Source organism: Oncorhynchus tshawytscha, linkage group LG11, assembly GCF_018296145.1.
Source record: "Oncorhynchus tshawytscha isolate Ot180627B linkage group LG11, Otsh_v2.0, whole genome shotgun sequence".
Taxonomy (NCBI): domain Eukaryota; kingdom Metazoa; phylum Chordata; class Actinopteri; order Salmoniformes; family Salmonidae; genus Oncorhynchus; species Oncorhynchus tshawytscha.
In genome coordinates, this window is record NC_056439.1 from 23,599,102 (window position 1) to 23,622,680 (window position 23,579).

Genomic DNA, 23,579 nt, shown 5'->3' on the forward strand with positions numbered 1-23,579 from the left:
GAGATCGTGATTATAAATTGCCTGGCTGTACTGATGAGACAGTGGATTGCACCGTCAGATGGAACAGAGTAAATAGGTATTTTAACGTCACAGATTTAGTCGGTGGTAACTTGTGGAATAGACACCGGCTGGAATGCTTTGGATCCATCACAATCAGGATTCTGCTTTCCTGTTAGCCCTACCTGTTCTCTAGTGATGGCCCTGTTCAGGTGGATGGCCCTCTTGCCACAGGCTGCCTCTAGCTCCTCCCACTCTGTGGCCAGGTGTGTATTCCTCTGCTGGACTTCCTCTCCATCATATTGGCTGGACTTCTCTAAGCTCTGTCCCTTCTCCAGGACCCGGTTCAAGTGTTTACGGTGGGTGTTCACTTCTGCCTGCAGCTCCTGATCACAGAACACACATTTGATTTTTGTCAGGGACTATGCACAACACATATATTGCACCAGCTTTAACTCATTTACATCTGTCCACTCTGGGCAGGAAACAAACTAACCAAAAATACTGGATGAGATTCACTCTGGATAAGAGAGACAAAAATGACTAGACATAAAATAAAATGTAAATCAAACCTTCTCATTATTTTCTTGTTACCAGACTGATACCTTGTGTTTCTGCATGAGGTTGATAGCCCCTGCCAGGGACTTGTCATAGTTGGTGGAGCCAGTGGATGGGTAGTGTTCAGTTATCCAGGAGAGTTCTATGTCTACATCGTGATAGAAGCCAAACAGAGCCACGGACGCCTCCAGCTGGGCCCTGCGACGATTCAGAGGCTTCTGCAGCGACTTGAACCTGCATACAGAGATGATGTCTCAAAAATATCCACACGGATTATGAACAGGGGACAGATGTTTTTTTCTGACCATGTTACCTGAACCGGAAAAACTCTGGGCCCTAGATAGAGAACTAGGTTAGCTAATTCAATGCATAAATGAATGGATCAATCAATTGGATCAATCAATGGATCAATCAATTGGATCAATCAATGGATCGATCAGTGGATTGCTTTACTGCTACTAATTACAGATCACATTAATTGGTCCTTACTACTTACAGCTTCATGTACGTATCTGTCTCCTGAAGGATCCTCTGGGAGTCAAAGTGGTTAGTGGCCAGGTGCTTGGCCCGGGTCACGATGGTGTTAATCTTGTCAGCCAGTTCCTGGGCCTCTGCCTCTAGCTGCTGGTGCTCCTTCAACAGCTGGCGGCTGGAGCGAAGGTCGTGACCTTTGGCTGCATTCTGCAACATCCTCTGGATGGCCTCGATCTTCAGCTTGGCATCCTGGGAACAATGTGATTACAATTTACCCCGTCCTCAGGTTCAATTGCTAGCTCATATAGACAGAGAGAGAGAGAGAGCTGGCTGGTGGACGAGACCAAATTGTGATCGGCATCATAAGCATCATCAACACATTTCAATTTATGGTAAAGAAATAACTAGGTATATACTGAAAAATGACTTTGTAAAATAGTAATAACATCCTAATAATAACCTATGATTGACCTATTTATTTTATACCAGTGGAAACAGTACTGTAAAATGAAGCGTGTTACCCACATTTATCTACAGCATTCTTACCCACAAATCGATAGCCAAACTAGATCCAGGTAGGTAGTGTAGAGGTTGTTAGTGTGTTACCTGCAGTAGCTCCATGAGCTGCTCCTGCTGCCCAGCCTGTCTCAGCTTGTCTCCTCTCTCAGTCATCTTCCCCTGGAGCCTGACCCAGCGACTGTTAACGTGGGTCGACTTCCTCCTGATGTTCTGGCTCTCGTAGTGCTCCTCCGACAGCATCTCCTCTCCCAACTGATGGAACCAGACAACCGGTTAACTTACAGTACAATATAGCAGTACAGTAACAGTAGCATCTGCTCCCCAAACGAATGGAAAGCGACTAGGCTTACCGTACAATATTTAACAGTACAGTACAGTAGGAGGCCTTCATCCTAAAGCTTTGGCTCTGGTAGTGCTCATCCACAAGCATCTCCTCCCCCAACTGGTTTAGTGGTCCAGTTTTACTGAACGTTTGTCAAGTTTTCTATCATGTTGGTTGAAACTTGGCATCTGTATCACCAATAGCATTATTAAGAAGTGGGAGCAACAAACAGTGAACAGACTTTTTTCCCTTCTCCATAAGGGCTTTTTTGTTGTTGTAGTTTTGCCACGATTCATGGCGAAGATGAGAGAAGGTGTCATTATGAGCCATCGGGTATAGAAAAGATAGAATGGCGAAAGCCCTGTGATACCTGTGTGAGTCTGTCTAGCCACACTTGGTTAGCTTGCATCTCTTTCTCAGCTGCTTCATGTCTCTTCAGCTTGCGGAGGATATTGGTAGGGTCCCGGTACGACTCGTCTTCAGCTATCTTGGACTTCTCCTCCATCCACATGAGCATTTCTTCAGCATCTCTCTGGAACTCCTGATGACAAAACACATGAGAAATGTTCAAGCGCTTAACTGCCATTGTAAAAGGTACACAGAATGTGGGTTTCTATATCAAGTGTACCTGATACTTATGTGAATCAAGCAGGAGGGTCCGTCTTCGTTTGCAGCTCTCTCCAAGCTTCTTATTGCGCTCTTGAATATTCTGTGACCTCTCCTGTATTCTAAAAAGTCATTAAAAAATGATTGGATTATTTCAATGTTTTTAAAAATAATTTGAACAATACATTGTTCACTGCTACACATTTCCTATACATTTGGGGGAAATGTCTCCAAACTGGTCATCAACATAATAAGCCTTACTGTTTGGCAGCAAAGTGTCGTTTGTTGACGAGTTCCTTGCTCTTGTCTTGGAAGAGGCTGATCTGTTGGTCCAGAGAATTCAGTCGGCCCTCCAGTTCCTCCTGTCTGCCCAACAGACTGTGGACATTGTCTACAGAGTCCTGAGCACAGAGAGGGAGAGACAAACACACTGGATGAGAACAGAAGTGGTCTTACCTGAACAAACACACATACATACACAAAGACACATCCATCGCCACATACCCATAAGGCTTATTATTATATTCCCATTAATTGTATAACAGTGTACAGTATATTTTATCTTACCCCCAGGTCTTTGACCTTCAGCCTGGCCTCATGCCCAGACAGGGCTGCCTCGATACGATCAGCCTCCTGATTCAGCTTCTGTAGCTCCACCCCCTGTTCCAGCCTCCTGTTCCTACTGCCCCAGAGTTTGTCCAGCTTGGTCCACTCCTGGCTCAGCTTTCCCAGGGTCTGCTGGACATCCTTCACACCTCGGTTTCCCCTCGATTGTTCCTCAAGAGACTTTCCAAGTTTCTCCATGTCTTTCACCCTTTTAGTTAGACGAACACAAGTACATTACAGTGACATTTACAAAAGAAATGTGTCACACATACAGTGCATTAAAAAACGTATTCACCCCCCAACACTTTTACCATGTTTCGTTGTCTCAGATTGATCCACAAAGCCTAGGGCACCATGTCAAATCAAAAGAAAAATTCCAAAAGCTTTCAACAATGTACTAAAAATGAAAAACAGAAATGATCAGAGTAAAAAGGTATTCCTACCCTTTGTAATTGCAAGTCTAAATTTGCTCAGGTGTAATATATTAACACAACAAGTCACACAATTTGTAGATGGACTCCACCTGTGTAAGAAATTAGTGGATCACCTGCTTTAAATGAATCTGTGAGGATAAATACGGCTCTCTCTGTATGGTCCCAAAGTATGGTAGAGACTTTCACGAACGCTAAGCGGTATGTGTGGCACAAGTCAAACACTGCACACCAGCCAGGTAACACCATCCACACCGTAAAGTATGGTGGTGAAAACATCATGTTATTGATGCTTTTCAGCAGCAGGGACTGCCAATATTGTCAGGAGTGATGGGAGGATGAATGGCACACAATACAGAGACATACTAGATAAAAACCTGCGCCCCTCTACCACAACAATCAAACTGCAGAAGAAGTTGGTCTTTCAACATGACAATGATCCAAAACACAGTGCTCCATCACTGTGTGTAAAGTTAAGAGACTTGTGTGTGTCTGATAGCAGGGGTTATAAGAGAGAGCTTTCAATTTTGTGCAGATATGGGATATACATTTTGAAATAAATTCTAAATATAGGTTGATTTATTTATTGTCCTATCATGATGGAACAGTCTCCAACCCTATACCCTAGACACCGATCTGAACGACCCTCACACTAAGGAGAAGTCCTAATCTGTTTTATGGGCCTACTGCAAGTAGCCGATAGGCAGCCAAAACAGAAAGATAAATGCGATCAGAGACCTACTAAAGCAGCACCGCCCCTTCAAGATTCTGAGCCTGCCTGGCAAAGCCCCTTGATGGGTGAGCATAACATACAAGGATTTTCTCAAAGCTGCTAATGAGAACCTTGATGACCTTGTACCAAGCCGGTGGGGATTCCGGTGGGGTGCTCCCACCCAGGTAGTGGCAGTGCTGGCAACACTGCCTGCAGTAACCCATAGGAAGGGGGTCACACTCAGATAATCAGAGAGTGGGAAAAGTATTGTGTCCCTGGTGGCATGGAATGATCAAAGGTCTGACTGCTCAGAGATACTTGGGAAAATGGTCACCACGGGGGAAGAGCATGTGTGTGTTTCAGGGGAAGGGGGTGTACCTGAGGTCCATCAGCTAGGACTTGACATTGGAAACAAAGAACTTTCTTCTGAAACTTGTCAGTCTATTCTTGTTCTGAGAAATGAAGGCTATTCCATGCGAGAAATTGCCAAGAAACTGAAGATCTCGTACAGCGCTGTGTACTACTCCCTTCACAGAAGAGCGCAAACTGGCTCTAACTTAAAGCATTGTTGTATAAAGGCTTGTAGTAAGTAAGCATTTCACTGTTGTATTCGGTGCATGTTACAAATACAATTTGATTTGAAAAACCATTGAGCACTATGATGAAACTGGCATTCATGAGGATCACTACAGGAAAGGAAGACCCAGAGTTACCTCTGCTGCAGAGGATAAGTTCATTAGAGTTAACTGCACCTCAGATGGACACCAATAATAAGAAGAGACTTGCTTGGGCCAAGTAACATGAGCAATGTACATTAGACCGGTGGAAATCTGTCCTTTGGTCTGATGAGTCCAAATTTGAGATTTTGGGTTCCAACTGGTGTGTCTTTGTTCCCACCATGAAGCATGGAGGAGGAGGTGTGATGGTGTGGGGGTGCTTTGCTGGTGACACTGTCAGTGATTTATTTAGAATTCATGGCACACTTAACCAGCATGGCTACCACAGCATTCTGCAGCAATATACGCCATCCCATCTGGCTTGCACTTAGTGGGACTATCATTTATTTTTCAACAGGACAATGATCCAACACACCTCCAGGCTGTGTAAGGGCTATTTGACCAAGAAGGAGAGTGATGGAGTGCTGCATCAGATGACCTGGACTCCACAATCACCCGACCTCAACCCAATTGAGATGGTTTGGGATGAGTTGGACCACAGAGTGAAGGAAAAGCAGCCAACAAGTACTCAGCATATGTGGGAACTCCTCCAAGACTGTTGGGAAAGCATTCCAGGTGAAGCTGGTTGAGAGAATTCCAAGAGTGTGCAAAGCTGTCATCAAGGCAAAGGGTGGCTTAACACGGATTTGTTTAACACGTTTTTGGTTACTACATGATTCCATATGTTATTTCATAGTTTTGATGTATTCCCTATTATTCTACAATGTAGAAAAGAGTTACATTTGTATTTTTTATATTTTTTTATTTAAAAAAACTTGAATGAGTAGGCGTCCAAACTTTTGACTGGTTCTGTGTGTTTTGATAACTATATATAATACAAATCGAGGTGAGGGCATTGGAAATGCTTTTGGCGGTTGATCTGCTTCTGTTCTGTGTGCTCTTTTCAAAAGATGGGTCTCTCAGGGGCCCTGGAATCCGGGAGGGCAGGGGTGGTCTGCCGGTCACTGGGATGACAACCCAACTTCGGATGGGGGGAGGGAAACTCAAAGAGACTTAATAACTGCCAGAGGTGGTTCAACCAAGTACTGAGCCAGGGGGATGAATACTTATAAAATGATGACATGCCAGTTTTTTATTTGTATTATTTTATTGTTTACTATTTTCCTTATGGGGTTTTGTGGCTGGGGGACTACTTGAAGAACTTGTGGCCGGCTGAATACTTTTTCAAGGCACTGTATGTTTTCCCAGCATCATGACTCATGAACATGTCTGTAAGAAACTAAATAAAGGACAGTACAAAAAAAACACTGTGTATGCTTTCCTATTGTCTCATCACAAACAATCCTTCTCCTACTAAATTACCTTAGAAACACTGCTTACCTGAGAAATAGTTGCACTGAATACATCATCAGATACCTCCATGTCCCAGCATGCAGCACATAGCATATTATTATAAACATAAGTACATTTTCCAGAAAGGAAAGAACCCAAAATTCTGTTTCACCTCTCCCTTTGCGTGTCGATCTCTATCCTCAGATCCTGGTTGTCATTCAGGAGGGTCTGAGCGGAGGTCACGTCCGAGGCTGTGTCGTCTTCCAGTAGGCGTTCCTGGGCGGCCCCGGCCCACAGCAGCAGGTCCCTGGTCTCCTGCTGAAACAGCTGCAGCCGCTTGGCCTCCTCCAGAAGCCTCTGTCTCTCTGATGCCTGGCCCTTCACCTGCTCCAGCAGAGCCTCCAGGCCCCGCACCTCCTCCATGATGGCTGCGGCCTCTGCTGGGCTGCAGTCCTGCTTCCTGGTTCACACACATATGTAGAACGTGAATGAATGGATGGATGAATAACTAACTGGCATTACACTCAAAACCATCAACAGTAACAGTATAAAGTATTGGACTAGTGGTGGTTGTCTGACACATATAGAGGTTTACAATTGTGCCTTACATTTTAGCCACACTCTTGAGGTATGATATCTTCCTCTCCAAGGCCTGTATGTCTCTTTGTGCTTGAGCCTGGGCCCTCTCCTCAGTGTCCAGGGCTGTGGAGGTAGTACCCACACCGTCCACAGTGTCCAGCTGGGTGAACTGCTCCATGAGCTGGGCACGGGCCTCCTCACAACTCTGGAGGAAGGATTGCACATCCGCCGTGCTCAGCAGCTCATGGCCCTTCTCATCCTTCAGCTTCTGCATGCGCTCCCACCTAGCAACAACAACAATAAAAACATGGACAGCTCTCTTCAATTATTAAACATTGTGTGTGCGTCTCAGTAAAACGCAGTGCATTTTCTGTACGCAATAAACATTTCTGTGAACAACAGACAATCAAGAACTATCTAATCTGAAAAACTGTGTTGATCATGTTATTCTTAGTAGATTTCAGTAGTACTATTACAAAATAGTTTTCTGCAAGTCCACCTACCTGCGTGTGACTTGTCCTTGCTTGGCCTGTATCTCTCTGTGTTTACTGTGTCTGCTCTTCACTAGCTCCTCCCCCAGTCTGGTGATGTCATCGAGCTGGCCCTTCCCACTTGCCAGCTCGGTCAGAAAGTTCTGGAACATGGGGAGTTCATGAGAAGGTGAGTTCCAACTATTATATCAAGTAAATAATAGCACTAGAGACAAATGCTGATGTACTGCTAATTATTTTGTTGTGTGTGTTATGAATGTGTTATGAAGTCCGCAATAATCTCAGTGATGAGGCTGGTTTATTACCTCATATTTGGCCTGCACCACACCCACGTTGTCAGAGTTAGGACTGAAGGTGTTAAGGATGTTCTCCTTGTCCTCCATCCAGGACTCAAACTCCTCACAGGTGTTGTAGAAGCGGTGCAACCGAACCGTCTCCTCCAGAGTTGTCCTCCTGGACTGTATGGTGGAGAAATCAGACACAAATACACAATTTGGTTGCCAGTATGTGACAACTTACATGTGTGCTACAGGATGATCACTCTAGGTCCTATTCTCTGTACTGGGCACTGCCACTACATCATCAAAGATGTCTTCACAAAGATGTCAAAGCATAAAACAAAACGTAGCGTTATAACGTAGATAACTTAGATGTAGTGTAATGATTTGTATTGCTGTACTGCTTATGTGATGCAATGGGAAACCCTTTTTCACCCCAAAAATGTAGAGGAGAATCTGAAATACCGGGTCTTATTTCTCACATTAGCCAGGTTGTGCAGGCTGTTGAAGTCCCGGTCTAGACTGCTCTGGGCGCTCTCTATGGTTTCTCTCTGGTAATGTGGATCAGGAATCGAAGAGGACTGGATCTCAGCCGTCCCCAGGCGCATGGAACGTCTGCGATGCGCCCGGTTCACCCTCTTCGTGGGGCTTTCAGTAACCCCATTGGTGGATGGAGGTGGTGTAGAGGGAGTGTTCTATTTAAAATGGAAAATTATGAAGTTTAAACTGTGTAGACCAGGGGTATTCAAATCTTACCCTACAAGGTCCGGAGTACTGCTGGTGTTATGTTCTAACTGATAATTAATTTCACACACCTGGGGTCCCAGGTCTAAATCAGTCCCTGACTAGAGGAGAATAATACAGGGGGAAAAACAGTGGAACTGGTTTTGAGGTCCAGATTTGAATTTGAGGGGTGTAGATCGTTGATCTCAACCTGGGATTATGCGGGCCGGTTAATGAGTTAATGTAGGCACACAATTGTACTTGTGATGATTCAAATGGGTAAAGTGCCATAAAGCTCTTCACTAGGCCACAGAGACAGCTAATAGTGAGGCTTACTGTAGATGATGGGAGCTCTGTGAGGTACGTCTTTGGCACCAGCTGTTCGTTGCCTTTGCTGTCCCTCACTAGAAACGTATCCTCATTGTCTCTGTTGAGGATAGTCACAACTTCCCCACGGTCCCACACCGTCACACCTGGAAAACAGAGACTATTTACCTTAGAAACTGGACTAAGTCTATTGGTGGAAAAGTAACATGAAAAATATTTCACAATTTATTTTCTACAATTTGTTTCTATAAATAATCCATATTCTATTGAAGTTGAGAATCTGTACCTCTTGTGTATTTAAACCTGATCTTGGCATTAGCCTCCTGTGTATGGGTCTGGGTAGATGTCGGAGTGATCTTTGCTCCTCTGAGGGAGGTCACTTTCCCAGGTGTGGTCAATCCCTCCTCGTCACCAGAGGAATCACTGTACTGTGGCATCTTGTTCTGCTGGGCCTCAGCCTGCGAAAAAATACAAAAGTCCTCAGCAACTCTTGGAAGTCAGTGGGGGTGGATTTGAATAAGAAGCTATTTCTTTATTATTAAAACCAATGTGTTTGAGGATGTATTCATGACACAATGACATTAAAAAGCTGTGGTTTAGACACACAGTGTATTCAGAAAGTATTCACATCCCTTTACCTTTTCCACATTTTGTTGTTACAAAGTGGGATTAAAATGGATTTAATTGAATTGTTTTTGTCAATGATCTTCACAAAATACTCTAAATGTCAAAGTGGAAGAAAAATTATAAAATTAGTAAAACTTTTATTATTTTTTAATAAAAAGGGACCTTACAGATACAGTATTGTATGTGTGGGGTACAGAGACTATGCAACTTATTATGTGACTTGTTAAGCACATTTTAAGTCCTGAATGAATTAGTCTTGCCATAACAAAGGGGTTGAATATTTATTGACTCACATTTCAGCTTTTCCTTTCTAATGAATTTGTAAAAATGTCAAAACATAATTCCACTTTGACATTATGGGGTATTGTGTGTATGCCAGTGAAAGAAAAGCTTTATTTAATCCATTTTAAATTCAGGCTGTAACACAATTAGGAAAAAGCGGTGTGAATACTTTCTGAAGGCACTGTGATTGATGGGGAACTTACTGTGAGCGGGGCCAGCTGGGAGGCTCCCTTGGCCTGTTCTCCCAAGCGTTTCACCTCCACGACGTACGCTCCCATCTCCTTTTCCAGCCGGAGGTGGCGCTGCAGCAGGGCGCTGGTGGAGGACTCATCCTTCCCATAATCCTCGCTGATCAGGAGGGGCTTCCTGTCGCTCAGCCACGAGTTGGCCTCGGTCACATCAGCAAAGTACTGAAGAGGAAAATAACAGATAATAAATAATATAATACAATTTAAACAAAACTTTCCCTGACCAAGATGGCTGTCCTGTAGTTGTTGCCAGGTTGCTAATGTCCAATCTTAGTGTTCTATCTAATTCTTTGGAAAGGAGAATATTGCATGCCAGAGTCTGGCGTAGTGGTTAGCCCCCCAGACTCTGAAACAGAGGAATATATACCCCTAGTGACGTGGGTACAAATCCCGTCTCAGTCCTTCCTCTCTGTCTCCCTCTGTATCTGTCTCCCCTCTACATTCAAACTATCACGGTCTATAAAATAAATAGAGAATGTCAATGAACTAGCTATGGTAGCTTTCTCCAGCCTATTACGTACATAAGCTTACATATATGTATATGTAATTCCTCCGTCAAACCATCTATTTCTCTGACTTTTGTTTTTGCATTGTTTTAATATTTGTAACCTGTTTGATAACGATGGCTGCATGCAGTCTGTTTTTGCGATTGACCACATCATCCTTCAGGTGCTCCCACTGTTTCTTCAGCGTCCGGACCGACTTCTGGATGTCCTCCTCACTGGGGTGTTTCCCTCTGCACATCTCCTGACCTCTACTCACGACCCCTGAGCACAGAGACTCATGAGACTGCACCTCGGCTTCAAGAACCTGCCAAAACAGCGATGGGTCAACAAACACATAAAAGTGAGGGTTTGGTTCACATTATGACATTACATATTTTCATTTGTTTAAATGCCAATGTATTTAGATAAGCTTATGCCAAAGTATTTATCATGCCATGGGTTTAAGTTTATATTGACTGCTATGTAAGCTTAATTAAACTTGAAGTTGAATGATCACTGTTTGTGTGACTGAAGAAGGCCTGACCCAAATAGCACCCTGTTCCCTATATAGTGTGCTACTTGGACGAGGGCCCTGGTCAAAAGTAGTGCACTATAGGGAATAGGATGTCATTTATGATGCAACCAAGGTCTGACCTTGTGTTTCTGAATTGCCAGCTGGATCTGGCTGAGATCTCTGCCCAGACTGGCAGACTGAAGGGGAAGCCACCTCTCATAGATCCACGCCTCCACCTCCTCACAGTCGTGGAAAAACTCAAACAGCTTCAGCTGGCCCTCTAGCATTTTCCTCCTGTTGATTCATTAAGACAATAACCAACATAATAAATTGGGTGGTTTGAGCCTTAAATGCTGATTGGCTGATAGCCGTGGTATATCAGACCCTATACCACAGGTAAGACCAAACATTTATTTGTAATGCTCTAATTATGTTGCTAACGAGTTTATAATACCAATAAGGCACCTTGGGGGTTTGTGGTGTATGGCCAATACATGGCTAACAGGCTGACTACACCACTCGTGTCATGTGCGTGAGCGTTGCAAAATACATTTAGAAATCGATATTATTCAATTATTGCACCCACACTGCTTGTGCACGCCAACAAATGCATTGCCAAGGGCTAAAATAGAAGTCAGTTCTATTTCTGACACAGATCACGCTGCAAGTCCTGCCTCTCCCATCTCTTCATTGGTTTATAGAAGCAGGTACCCACGTGCCATCTCTTCATTGGTTATACCCACGTGGGTGACTGAAAGACGAACGAGGCCAGTGGCACTAATGCACCTAATTTATGAAAGTTGCCAATCGCAATATAATCAAGAGAAGAAAAAGCCTGGAAGGAGAGATGACTAAAAACGATTCGGTTGACCGTTTTATTTGTGGATTAATTGGTGGAGTAGAGGACCTTGTGCATTTCAGGTAAAATATCAACCCAATGTTTATATCCCAGGACAAATTAGCTAGCAACAACAAGCAAGCTAAATAGGACAAATTAGCTAGCAAGTGCAAACTAGCTAGCTAAATTGGCATAAATGTTTAATGCTTTTCAACATGTCCACAAATTAATATAATTGGTTCAGAGTTTGTTTTGATATTTTAACCTGCGTTTGGAGGGACAAAATATATTTATGCACGATAGAGCTGCGCTTAAACCGTTGTATATATGCCATATAACCCCCCCCCCCAGGCTTTATTGCTTAATTATACAACGGGTGGGTCTAATACTGAATGCTGATTGGTTAGAAGCGCATTCCAGCCTATTCCACAAGTTACCACTGGCTAAATCTATGAAGTTAAAATGCCTATTTACTCTGTTCCACCTGACTGCTCATTCCTCTGTCTCATCAGCCCAGGCAGGGAAGTTATCAACTTGATCTCCACTATCTCACATTTATTTTAAACTAACATTTCGTTTTCAACAGCGGAGACTTGTATAAACCTTGCTGTCTGTCTCTCCCACATTTGCAACATTGTTTCCATATTCAAGTTCGATCTCCAACTGTCCCATGGTAATGAACCTGTAGGGTTCGGAGTAGGGACGAGAGAGAAGCAGGCAGCGTTTCTCAGCCAGTCGAAATCATGAATCAGCTGGCATCATTTTTATGGATAAATACAAAGAAATATCAATTGAAAAAAAGGTAACAAAACGAAGTGTAGCTAGTTTGCAGTCTTTCCAGCTTCAGTTTGAAGTTATTGTGTTAGCTGTGTTGTTGGCTAGCTCCTTTGACAACAGTGTCCTAACAAGAGTGCCTCTTCAGCTCATTGTTATGCATGTATCCAAATAAATGTCACTACAAAACAGCTTAAACAAATGCAGCTACTGTTGTTATTCTGTAGTTGGCTAGCTAGCAAGCAAGGGATAAAAAAGTTAATTTTATCAATGGAACATTTAGAACAAACGACTAGGTCGCGTCCATAGATACAGAATAAAAAGACTGAAAGACCGAGTCGCGTCTCTGGCAACCGAACCAATAGAGCGAATAGCCGGCTTGGGTAACATCCCTAGATTTGTTTAGGGACTATCTTGTGGAAGTATTACATCATATGAAAAATTAATCAAAATAACGTTTTTGATTAAAATATGTAAATCATTATTTAAACATGTTGGTAACCCGTTGTATAAAAATGATAATGCTCCGGAAACCAATGTTTGGCGGACATATTGGCACGGTTTGCCAGTGTTGTGCCGAAAATCTCCCCCTTTTCAGAATCACCCCCTTCTAATTTCCTTAATGTTGTGGCAACAGTCAAATACTTTCTATAGAACAAACTTCACATCAGAATAGGCAACCGAAATGAATAATTCATGTATGTGTGTTATATTAAACATAGAGGAGGGAGTAAAATCTCAAATAACCGGCGTCCGCACATCGACTCTGTACCAGCACCCCCCTGGTATATGTTATTTTTTACTGCTGCTCTTTAATTACCTGATACTTTTATCTCTTATTCTTATCCGTATTTTTTAAAACTGCACTGTTGGTTAGGAGCTCTCAAGTAAGCATTCCACTGTAAGGTCTACTACACCTGTTTTGTTTGGCGCACGTGACTAATAAAATTTGATTTGAAAAGAGAAATAAAAATGTTGGAAAGCAATAAACATTTCAGAACAACTATGGCTGAATTATTATCCTTACACTTTCAAAAATACTAGTTGAATAAGTCATGGGAGAGATGACAAATGTTGGCAAAGAGATGTATTTAATAGACTAATACAAAATCAGTAGCGGATTTAGGTACGAGCGACATGGGCAGCGGCCCAGTTCATCATCTTGCCGGGGGCGGGCGCGGGTGCTGAAGGGGGGGTTCGCCCAGGGCGCCATACAAGCTAGAACCGCCGCATACACTTGATACAAATAGCCAAACCGAAAAATGCAGACAAAAATGCTTTCTGCTACTTAGATCAGTGAAATGTAGGCTAAATTGACAACGGAGTGAAGAGCAGAAATCTCAACTCGCAAGCAAGTGGCAGCAATGAAGAACGCGAAGGGGGTGGGGGAATTCTGGCAGGAGGGGAGATTTTCGGCACAACACCGGCACTCGACGAACACCCATGCCAATATATCCTCCAAAACACCAGCTTCTCGGGCATTAGACACACATCAATCAACAGTTACCATTCCTGTGGATCTAGATTTGACAAAGCACTACACTACTAATAGGTCTCAATTATCAGTAAGTGTCAACTAAGAACCAATTCAATCAATTGCAGATTGTGTTTACACTGTGTAAACCACTCTGAAACAAACACACCATGAAAGCCGTTTGTCACACAAATATTGTCATTGCTAAGGTACAACCACACTTATACTTAAAATAGTTGTATAAATACACCTGGGGTTTGCCATTATCTACAATGTATTAAATGTGGGCCTAAGTTGTTGTGTGTGTGTGTGTGTGTGTGTGTGCTCACCTGTTCTTACTAAGGGCCACCAGAGAGTTGTACTGAGCATTGAGTGATTTGACCCTGGTCTGGATCTGCTGCGCAACTCGGTGTGTCCCCTTTAAGGCACTGTTACTGATGGCACTCAGAGTCTCTCCATGAGCAGAGATCTGGGTTTCCAGCAGGTCCTGTTTCTGAAGCAGGGCCTCCACCTCCGGGAGCTGCTTCCCAATGTCAGAGGACCCTGCTAAAACCTACATTAAGTATGAAAATTGAAGGATGAAGCATTAAGCGTAATACTGTTATGCATTATACTGTGTTGTTTGCTGTCCATCAGTTGTGTACCTGTAGATCTCTGAGCTCCTGGGCAACCAGTTCAATGTCCCTGAGGACACTCAGTGTGTTCACAATGTCCCCCAGCTGCTCTCTCTTCTGCTGCAACTGAACCAGGATGTCTTTCCAGCGCTTTGTGATGCTCACCTCTCTGAAACGACGGAAGGTAAACACCAGTGCAGATATCCTTCCTACATGCTCACAGTTCCTATTCAATCATGCAGGCTTAATTTCATTTTTGATGAATTATTTGGACCAATGGGAAACAAACATACTGATTGTTGGGGTATTTACTAAGTATTTACCTTCAATGACTTACAGCACTGAATCTTACTGTACCTCCGGATGACTTGGAACTTGCTGTGGTAACTGACCCTTAACTCTGGATGACTTGAGTCTTGCTGTGGTCATTTAGTTCTAAGCCTTACCTCCAGGTGACTTTGATTTATTAGGATCCCCATTAGCCAACGCCAATGGCAACTGCTAGTCTCCAGGTGACTTGGTCCTTACCGTGGTAATTTAGTTATAAGCCTTACCTCCGGATGACTTGTGCCTTGCTGTGATAGTTCCCCTTCTCAATGACAGCTGCCATGTCGCTGATGGCTCTGAAGCGAGGCTCCCTAGCCAGGGTGTCTGTCCCCAGGGCCTCCAGTCTCCGGGCAGCAGCATGGGCCTCCTCCAGGCTGTTTAACCCCCTCAGGTCCTGTCTGCTGATCAGCTGGGCTGTGTCCTCCAGATAGCCCTCCCTCAGCCCTGCCTGAATGGATGGAATAGAATTTTAGTCAGTGTCATAACCCATTATAAGTGTACTATAAGGCATTATAAAGGATGTTATAGAGCATTATATGCATGTGTTTTATAGAAAGTGTAACCAAAGACCAAGACATACAAGCATTATTATTAAATAAAACACTTCTTTCCGAAGTGGTCCTCAATGATAAATCAAATAACACCTAATAATAAAAAACAATAAGTTACAAAACAAAAAACATTACCTTCCTGCCAAACTTCTGGGCCAGCTGCTCCAGTTGCTCCAGCCTTAGCAGCGCCCTCTGGAGGGCGTCCTCTCTCTCATGCTCCGCCCGCTCCAGTAAGGCCCAGTTCTTCTCGATGTCCCCCAGGGTCTTTCCTTCTGGGGGAACATAGGCCCACTGGTTGTTGGCTATGAGCTTGGTGCGCAGGCTGAAGAAGTTTTCCTCGATTGCCCCTCGCTCCTGGTACTTGGGGGGTTTCTCCACGGTGCGGTAGGTCTTGAAGGAGGCCACCAGCTGCTGCATGTCCCTCAGGGAGTTGGGAAAGGAGCGATCGTTGAGCTCCACCACTTTGGTCTTGATCCACCGCAGGAGGTCAGACACCATTCTCTCATACAGGATCTTCTGATCATCTAGCTCCTTCAGGAGACCCACGATCTGGAAGAAGAAGGGAGGGAGTTATTAAACTAACGAATCAGAAAGATACACATGAACCTCCTATGGATAATGACAACATGTTGAAATAAAGTTCATGTCATTTCCTTCAATCTGAAGGCTAGAGGGCACTGCATTCTGCATAATTTAGAGTTTGTGGCTGCTTGGGAGCAATCAGTCATTCTTTACTCTCTATTCAATGATGTCAAACAATGTTTACTACATACACTGCAGTTGCAAAAATAGTTTTTAAAGGGTTAAGATTGATTGAATTTATTTGAAAACAACAAACAAAAAAATTAATACACAAGGGCACTCGCCGGTGACGCCTCCACATGCAATTTAAGAAAAATCATCAAGGATAACACAATAAGCTTAAAAGCTTATTTCCATTGTGGTCCTTTTGAAGAGGGAAGGGGAAATGCAACTAAGTTAAGTGTCAATAGTAGTGGCAACAGACAATGAGACCAAATTGTTGTTTGATTCATAACATCAGATAATTAGTACAATTCCCTTTCATGATAAACAACCATGGGCAGGTACATCTCTCTTGTCTCACACACCATTAATATATAAAACAATCAATCCCTAATATATTCAAGACAATCACAACATGATAAGCAACAGGCACCAAAAGGCAGACCATATGCTATCCCGGGCATTTTCCTTCTCAGCCACATACAACACACTTTTGAGACATGCTACTATTTAATTTTTTTTTCAGTGAGAACTCGAAACTACCTATGGAGGTAATACATTTCACATTTTTCAGAAGATTATTCCAAAGAAAGGCAGCTGAGTATAAAAAACAGTTTATTTCCCCAAACCAATTTCAAAGAGGGAATGGTCAAGATGGTTAACTGCTGGAAGTTTTAAAATAATCCTCATTTGTTCTGAAATGTCTGCAATTTATTTTGCATTATCTTGTGGGCACTATTGTACCAGGAAGAGCACGCATAGTCAAAGTGGCATTGAACAAGAGCCCCTGCCAATGCCCCCATTGCATTCTTATCCAGATATTTGGAGGTTCTAGCCAGGAACCTAATTTTATGGTTCACTTTGGAGATAAGGTTTTGTGCCATGCTCTCCCCTGTCTGATGGTTATCTAGCACAGATCCAAGATACTTAACAGAGTCTTTTGCTGTGGCTACTACGTCACCTACTACCACCTTCAAATCAGGGGATTTCCTCAGTTTCACTTTGGATCTGAACAAGATGGACTCTGTTTTTCCAGGGTGAAGTAACAGCTTATTGTCACATAGCCATTTACTGACATTCAGAAGTTCAGCACTGAGGGCTTTCTCAACCACATTTTTGTCTTTGTGGGAAACCCACAGTGCAGAAGGCCAAATCTCTAAGCCAAACTAAGTCCAGGCATAGCTACACACCTTGCTCACTACACCAGTACATACACACTACACAAGTGGGCTACATACACACACACTACACCTGTACCTCACCTACTATACTTGTACATACACACTAGGCCTACACATACACTACACCAGTACACACCTTGCTCAGTTTCTCCATTCGGGGTCCAATGGTGGACTCCCTCCTGTGTTGCCATCTAAACCATTGGTTACTCAAACTGCCACCGAAGGACATGTTATGCCTGTCAGCTCCACTGCTCTTTGTAAATTCTCATAGTGTCTAGTTCTCACTGCCGCCTTATCCCCGACGCAACCTGCCAGTCATCCTTTACTGTACTGTAATACACCTTTATGATCACACCACAGAGGCTCTCGCTCTCCCCTCAGCACTGCAGAAACACGTTGCTGTGTCTGTTTCCACGTGTTAGCATGGTGGTGATGATGAGAGGATGATGATGTGTCACCTGGCTTGGCTCAGTCCTCAGGCTCAGTACATTCAAAACAAACAGCACTCCACTCGGTCTTGCAGCAGCTCAGGTCACTCTGGCCACTGTGCTAACATAAACGACGCTAGCGTACTGTCCTTCGATAGAGCTCCCCGTCTCTCTCTCGACCTCAGATCCACTACAGAGCAACTAACTGCACAGTCTCTCTCACTGACTGGGTCAGATTAAGCCCTTCCTTCCAAGTTGTCAGTCCTGCTGGCTGGGCCCAATCTTGCAGGAGTTGTCAGTCAGTGAGTAGTAGGTTAAACTCAGGTTATGCCCCTAGCTTCCGGCTACAGTGTGTCTCAGTGTCTGTTTCTCCCCACAACGGACAGTCATTGGTCTGCATTACAGGATCGGTGTTTGTACTGATCTGATTAGCTCTAGCAGTAGCACCACCCGTCCTCCCATTGCTCCACAGTGAAATCCCCGGCCTAATCCACAGGTCAGTCAGAGGAGGCGTTGCCTTCATTTAGAAATTACAGTACATTCAAGATTAGGAGAGGTGCAGTTCAACTAATGGCCTACAGAGGGCACCTGAATCCTAGGTCTGGATATTAACGTGTGTGTGTGTGTGTGTGTGTGTGTGTGTGTGTGTGTGTGTGTGTGTGTGTGTGTGTGTGTGTGTGTGTGTGTACACTGCACAGTGGCCTCGCCTATTGTTTTGTCAACATTGAAGAAAGAATGGATGTTGTTATCATCATCCCAACTGAGCCACAGGGCCAGACGGGCCCATCCCTGACTAGATCTGATGTGGATATGACACAAGGATAAGCTTTCCTCACACATCTTACTGTAGATAACATAGACAGGATGGATTAGGACTGTGGATGCCTGTATGTACATCACCAAGAGAAATTCCTAGTAACAAAGTTTTTGGATTCTGATTCTACTGACCTTGGCCAGTCTCTTCTGGATGGTCTGTCCCTGCTTCATCTTAGAGAAGTAGTGGTAGTAGAGAGAAACGTAGGTCATGACGGACTTCTCATCTGGGTGTTTAACATCGATGTCCTCCACATCCAGCAGCTGTAGGATGCCAAACTCATTCTCGGCCAGAGAGAAGGCATGGCCCAGGTTCCTCTTAGGGTCCTCCTCACGAAGACGATTATAATCAAACAAGTCAGGTCTGCGACAAAATGTTTTTCCATTAAAAAAAACATGATGGGTACAGTAAACAAAAAGTATACATCTGTAAACTCCTAGGGGAGTTTCTCAGACCCGGATTAAGCAAATGTACTTCTGGATGATTAAGAATCAGTTTTAAATGGAGATTCTCCATTAAAATAGGCTTAATCTGAATCTTAGAAACTGCCTCTCGGAACTATCCTGCCATTTTCCCCTTGCTGCTCTGTACCGGTGGGCATGAATGAGGGCATTGAATGCCAGCCCATTCCTCCAGCTTCCTGAGAAGTCCTGCACATTGACGTTGGAGTATCCTGCTGTCTTCCGCTGGCACCAGATCAGAAGAGCTTCCCTGGCAGAACGACGGGCGTTGCTGGCACCACCACTTGCCTGAAACCGGTAGACCAGACTTGGTATGCAGTCTGCATTTCTGGCACTTACTTGATGAGAACAATATACTGTATCACATCTTGTAATTTTAATGTACATTTTCACATTTCTTTGAGCCACATGAAGTTCAGATTTCAAATATAGTATGACATATAATACAATATACACTGAGTGTACAAAACATTAAGGACACCTTCCTAATATTCAGTTGAACCCACCCCCTTTTGCCATCTGAACAGCCTCAATTCGTTGGGGCATGGACTCTATAAGGCGTCGAAAGTGTTCCACAGGGATGCTGACCAATGTTGACTACAATGCTTCCCACAGTTGTGTCAAGTTGGTTAGATGTCCTTTGGTTGGTGGACCATTCATACACACGGGAAACTGTTGAGCGTGAAAAACCCAGCAGCATTGAAGTTCTTGAAACAAACTACTGCAACTGGCACCTACTACCATACCCCGTTCAAAAAGGAACATACATCTTTTGTCTTGTCCATTCACCCTCTGAACGGCACATATACAATCCATGTCTCAATTGTCTCAAGGCTTAAAAATAATTGTTTAACTTGTCCCGCCCCCTTCATCTACACAGATTGAAGTGGATTGAACAAGTGACATCAATGAGGGATCATAGCTTTCACCTGGATTCACCTAAATTCCCCTGGTCAGTCTATGTCATGGAATGATCAGGTGTCCTTAATGTTCTGTACACTCAGTGTATAATCTCTATTCATTCAGTGAGGTGTATTCCAGGGCACGCCCAGGACAGAGGAAATACACTATATATATACAAAAGTATGTGGACACCCATTCAAATAGTGGATTTGGCTATTTCAGCCACACCCATTGCTGATAGGTGTATACAATTTAGCACACAGCCATGCAATCTCCATTGACAAATATTGGCAGTAGAATGGCCTTACTGAAGAGCTCAGTGACATTAAACGTGGCGTCGTGATAGGATGCCCTCTTTCCAACAAGTCAGCTCGTCAAATGTCTGCCCTGCTAAAGCTGCCTCAGTCAACCGTAAGTGCTGATATTGTGGTAGGCCAAACAAGGTCACAGAATGAGACTGCAAAGTGCTGAAGCACATAGCGCGTAACAATCGTCTGTCCTCGGTTGCAACACTCACTACCGAGTTCCAAACTGCCTCTGGAAGCAACGTCAGCATAATAACTGTTCGCCTAGAGCTTCATGAAATGGATTTCCATGGCCGAGCAGCCCCACACAAGCCTTAGATCACCATGCAATGTCATGCATCAGCTGGAGTGGTGTATAGCTTGCCGCCATTGGAAACACGTTCTCTGGAGTGATGAACCACGCTTCACCATCTGGCAGTCCGAACTTGACTGGCCTGCACAGAGCCCTGACCTCAACTCCATGGAACACCTTTGGGATGAATTGGAACGCCGACTTCGAGCAAGGCCTAATCGCCAAACATCAGTGCCCGACCTCACTAATGCTCGTGGCTGAATGGAAGCAAGTCTCCGCAGCAATGTTTCAACATCAGTGGAAAGCCTTCCCAGAAGAGTAGAGTCTGTTATATCAGCAAAGGGGGGAACCAACTCCATTTTAATGCCTATGATTTGGAATGAGATGTTTGACGAGCAGGTGTCCACATTCTTTTGGTCATGTAGTGTATTATAGAAATGTAACTTTTCTGGCCAGAGGTTCCAAGCCTGTTCTACTCTTTAAAATGATATGGGAAATACCTCATCGAGATTGATGGCTCCGATCTGGAAGCGTAGGATGATGATCCACAGCAGGCCCAAGATCAGGGTCCGATCTCCATCCACAACGTTCTCAGGGCCAATCAGATCCACACGAATCTGAAAGGTCAGCAGGTACTGGTTGATAACTACTCAGAAGAAATCCAAAACGTACAGTCGTAAAAGGGGTACATGAGAACATCAAATAAATATGGCTATCGACTAGTCTAGATGGAATAATCCATTTTTAGTTTCTGATATTGCAAAACAAAAGTAAGCATACTTGTTCATGTGAACTACTGTCAGAGGCAAAACAATACCTCCAACAACTCAGAAACAACCACAGAACTGTAAAACCAAAAGAAACGTCTTACCCCATGACACTTCACATAAAACGTAGGCCTGTTTCCCTAAAAATTAACCTCAAAGACCCTTGCAGAATTAGTTATCATGTGAAGTGTCCTGGGGTAAGATATTTTGGGGGATTTCTAAATCATTCAGTTCACTAAACTCTGTATTGTGAATGTACCTTAGTCTTGAGGAAGTTGATAGCGATGCTGTTGTTCTCCAGGCAGTGGACCCGTAAGGTGCGTCGGCTGGGAGTGGGCAGCTTCTCCCTGGAGATTAACTCTAACAGACGGACAAGGGGGACCCCTGTCTTCAGCTCTGTGTACACATCACTAAGGGACAGCTTCTCCTGGAGAGGGACAGACAACATGTGTGTGTAAATGGGGGGTTGTCAAACTCTGATGAAGGTCTATTTAAAAAATACAATGGTGTGAAGTCCATTAAATTGTTGTATGCTGTAAGTACAGTACCAGTCAAAAGTTTGGACACAAATCAAATGTTATTTGTCACATGCACCGAATACAACAGGTGTAGGTAGACCTTACAGTGAAATGCTTATTTACAAGCCCTTAACCAACAATACAGTTTTAAGAAAAATATGTAAAAAAATAAGTAATTCAAGAGCAGCAGTAAAATAACAATAGCGATACTACTGTATATACAGGGGGGTACCGGAACAGAGTCAATGTGCAGGGGCACCGGTTAGTCAATGTAATATGTACATGTAGGTAGAGTTATTAGAGTGACTATGCATAGATAATAACAGAGAGTAGCAGCAGCGTACATTTTTAGGGCCTTCCTCTGACACCTACTCATTCAAGAGTTTTTCTATTTTAACTTCTATTTTTACTAGTTTCCACTTTTTATTATTTTCTACATTGTAGAATAACAGTGAAGACATCAACACTATGAAATAACACATATGGAATAATTTAGCAACCAAAAGATATTGGTTGCTAAACCATCAAATATTGAGCATATGTGGGAACTCCTTCAAGGCTGTTGGAAAAGCATTCCAGGTGAAGATGGCTGAAAGAATGCCGGGCGTGTGCAATGCTCTCATCAAGGTAAAGGGTGGCTATTTGAAGAATCTTGATTCGTTAACACTTTTCTGGCTACTACATGATTCCATATGTGTTATTTCATAGTTTTGATGTCTTCACTACAATGTAGAAAATAGTCCAAATGAAGAAAAACCCTTGAATGAGTAGGTGTGTTAAAACATTTGACTGGTACTGTATGTGGAGCGTCCATGATCCCTAGAGTGCTGGAGGTTCTTCCTTTTGTGTTATTTGCTTTCTGCATGCACTTGATGATGTGTGTGCATAGTTTCTTCTATTCAGTCACATGTTCCAGCCAAGTAATTCCATACTATTAGTTTTAGTTGACAGCACAGAATGGCTAGACTGGACTGTTGAATATATGATCATGCTTCGTCCAGCTAGCCAATTTCCTGCTATTGTAGTAGTAGTTTCAGTTGGAAGCATAGCATGATAGAAGATTTGTAACATGATTTGTAACATTATAGAAGATGTACTGACATAGGTGATAAACAATCACTTCCTGTTTAACAGAACACCTGTATGACTGACCCGTGTTACGAAACCTGTCATGAGACTGCACCTCTGTGACGTCACCTGATCACCCAGCTAACGCGGCTAGTTAGAGTAAAGCTCTAAACCTGCTCGTCTCTTCCTTAGAAATATGCTTACGTGATTAAACATTTTATTCACAGATTGTGCAAGTCAGGAAGGAAACTATGATCAACTCGTCATCACCTTCACTTCTGCAAAAATCCAATTCACTTTCTCATACATACTGTGGTGTCTATTTTCAGTGACCTGTTTAAATTTGAGACATTGGGTTAGGAGGTGCAGGAAATGTTAGATTGGCTCCGGCACAGTCAGCCAGCTGCAGCCAGGGCTATGAGGCTCTGACATCGGGGCCTGTTAGTTAGGCCTGCTGCCACTGTGCTCCATTAAAGTGTGACTCAGACAAGCACCCTTCCCCTCCCTTCCTCCCTCCCCCTCCCTCCCTCCCTCCCCCGACCTCTCTTTTCTACTTCCCGCCCTTTCCTGCACCTATCCTCTTGGACCAGTGTGACAGCCACTCCCTAATCCAGACGCCAGGGAAATCATGTCTCAGAACAGATTGCTTTACCTCCTGACAGCCACACCTGGGTTCAAATACTATTCTAATTCATTTCAAATACTTTCTGTGCTTGATTGAGCTTGCCTGGC

General features: G+C 43.6%; 1 protein-coding gene across 1 annotated transcript in view; it reads right to left on the minus strand.

The window, feature by feature from the left end:
- sptbn5 (spectrin, beta, non-erythrocytic 5) overlaps positions 1-23,579 on the minus strand; it is a 56,106-nt gene that overhangs the window by 27,047 nt on the left and 5,480 nt on the right. Inside the window, exons 3-28 of the mRNA XM_042329936.1 lie at positions 21,521-21,688; positions 20,995-21,111; positions 19,125-19,282; positions 18,668-18,896; positions 15,502-15,915; positions 15,043-15,263; positions 14,519-14,657; positions 14,204-14,427; positions 10,929-11,082; positions 10,399-10,599; positions 9,745-9,951; positions 8,919-9,090; positions 8,642-8,778; positions 8,065-8,277; positions 7,610-7,762; positions 7,317-7,447; positions 6,843-7,097; positions 6,407-6,694; positions 3,044-3,290; positions 2,738-2,877; positions 2,499-2,598; positions 2,241-2,411; positions 1,636-1,800; positions 1,052-1,278; positions 603-789; positions 183-383 (exon numbers count right to left, since the gene is read on the minus strand). Of these exons, the coding sequence (XP_042185870.1) occupies positions 183-383; positions 603-789; positions 1,052-1,278; positions 1,636-1,800; positions 2,241-2,411; positions 2,499-2,598; positions 2,738-2,877; positions 3,044-3,290; positions 6,407-6,694; positions 6,843-7,097; positions 7,317-7,447; positions 7,610-7,762; positions 8,065-8,277; positions 8,642-8,778; positions 8,919-9,090; positions 9,745-9,951; positions 10,399-10,599; positions 10,929-11,082; positions 14,204-14,427; positions 14,519-14,657; positions 15,043-15,263; positions 15,502-15,915; positions 18,668-18,896; positions 19,125-19,282; positions 20,995-21,111; positions 21,521-21,688 (5,019 nt within the window). The remainder of the gene's footprint in view (positions 1-182; positions 384-602; positions 790-1,051; positions 1,279-1,635; positions 1,801-2,240; positions 2,412-2,498; positions 2,599-2,737; positions 2,878-3,043; positions 3,291-6,406; positions 6,695-6,842; positions 7,098-7,316; positions 7,448-7,609; positions 7,763-8,064; positions 8,278-8,641; positions 8,779-8,918; positions 9,091-9,744; positions 9,952-10,398; positions 10,600-10,928; positions 11,083-14,203; positions 14,428-14,518; positions 14,658-15,042; positions 15,264-15,501; positions 15,916-18,667; positions 18,897-19,124; positions 19,283-20,994; positions 21,112-21,520; positions 21,689-23,579) is intronic.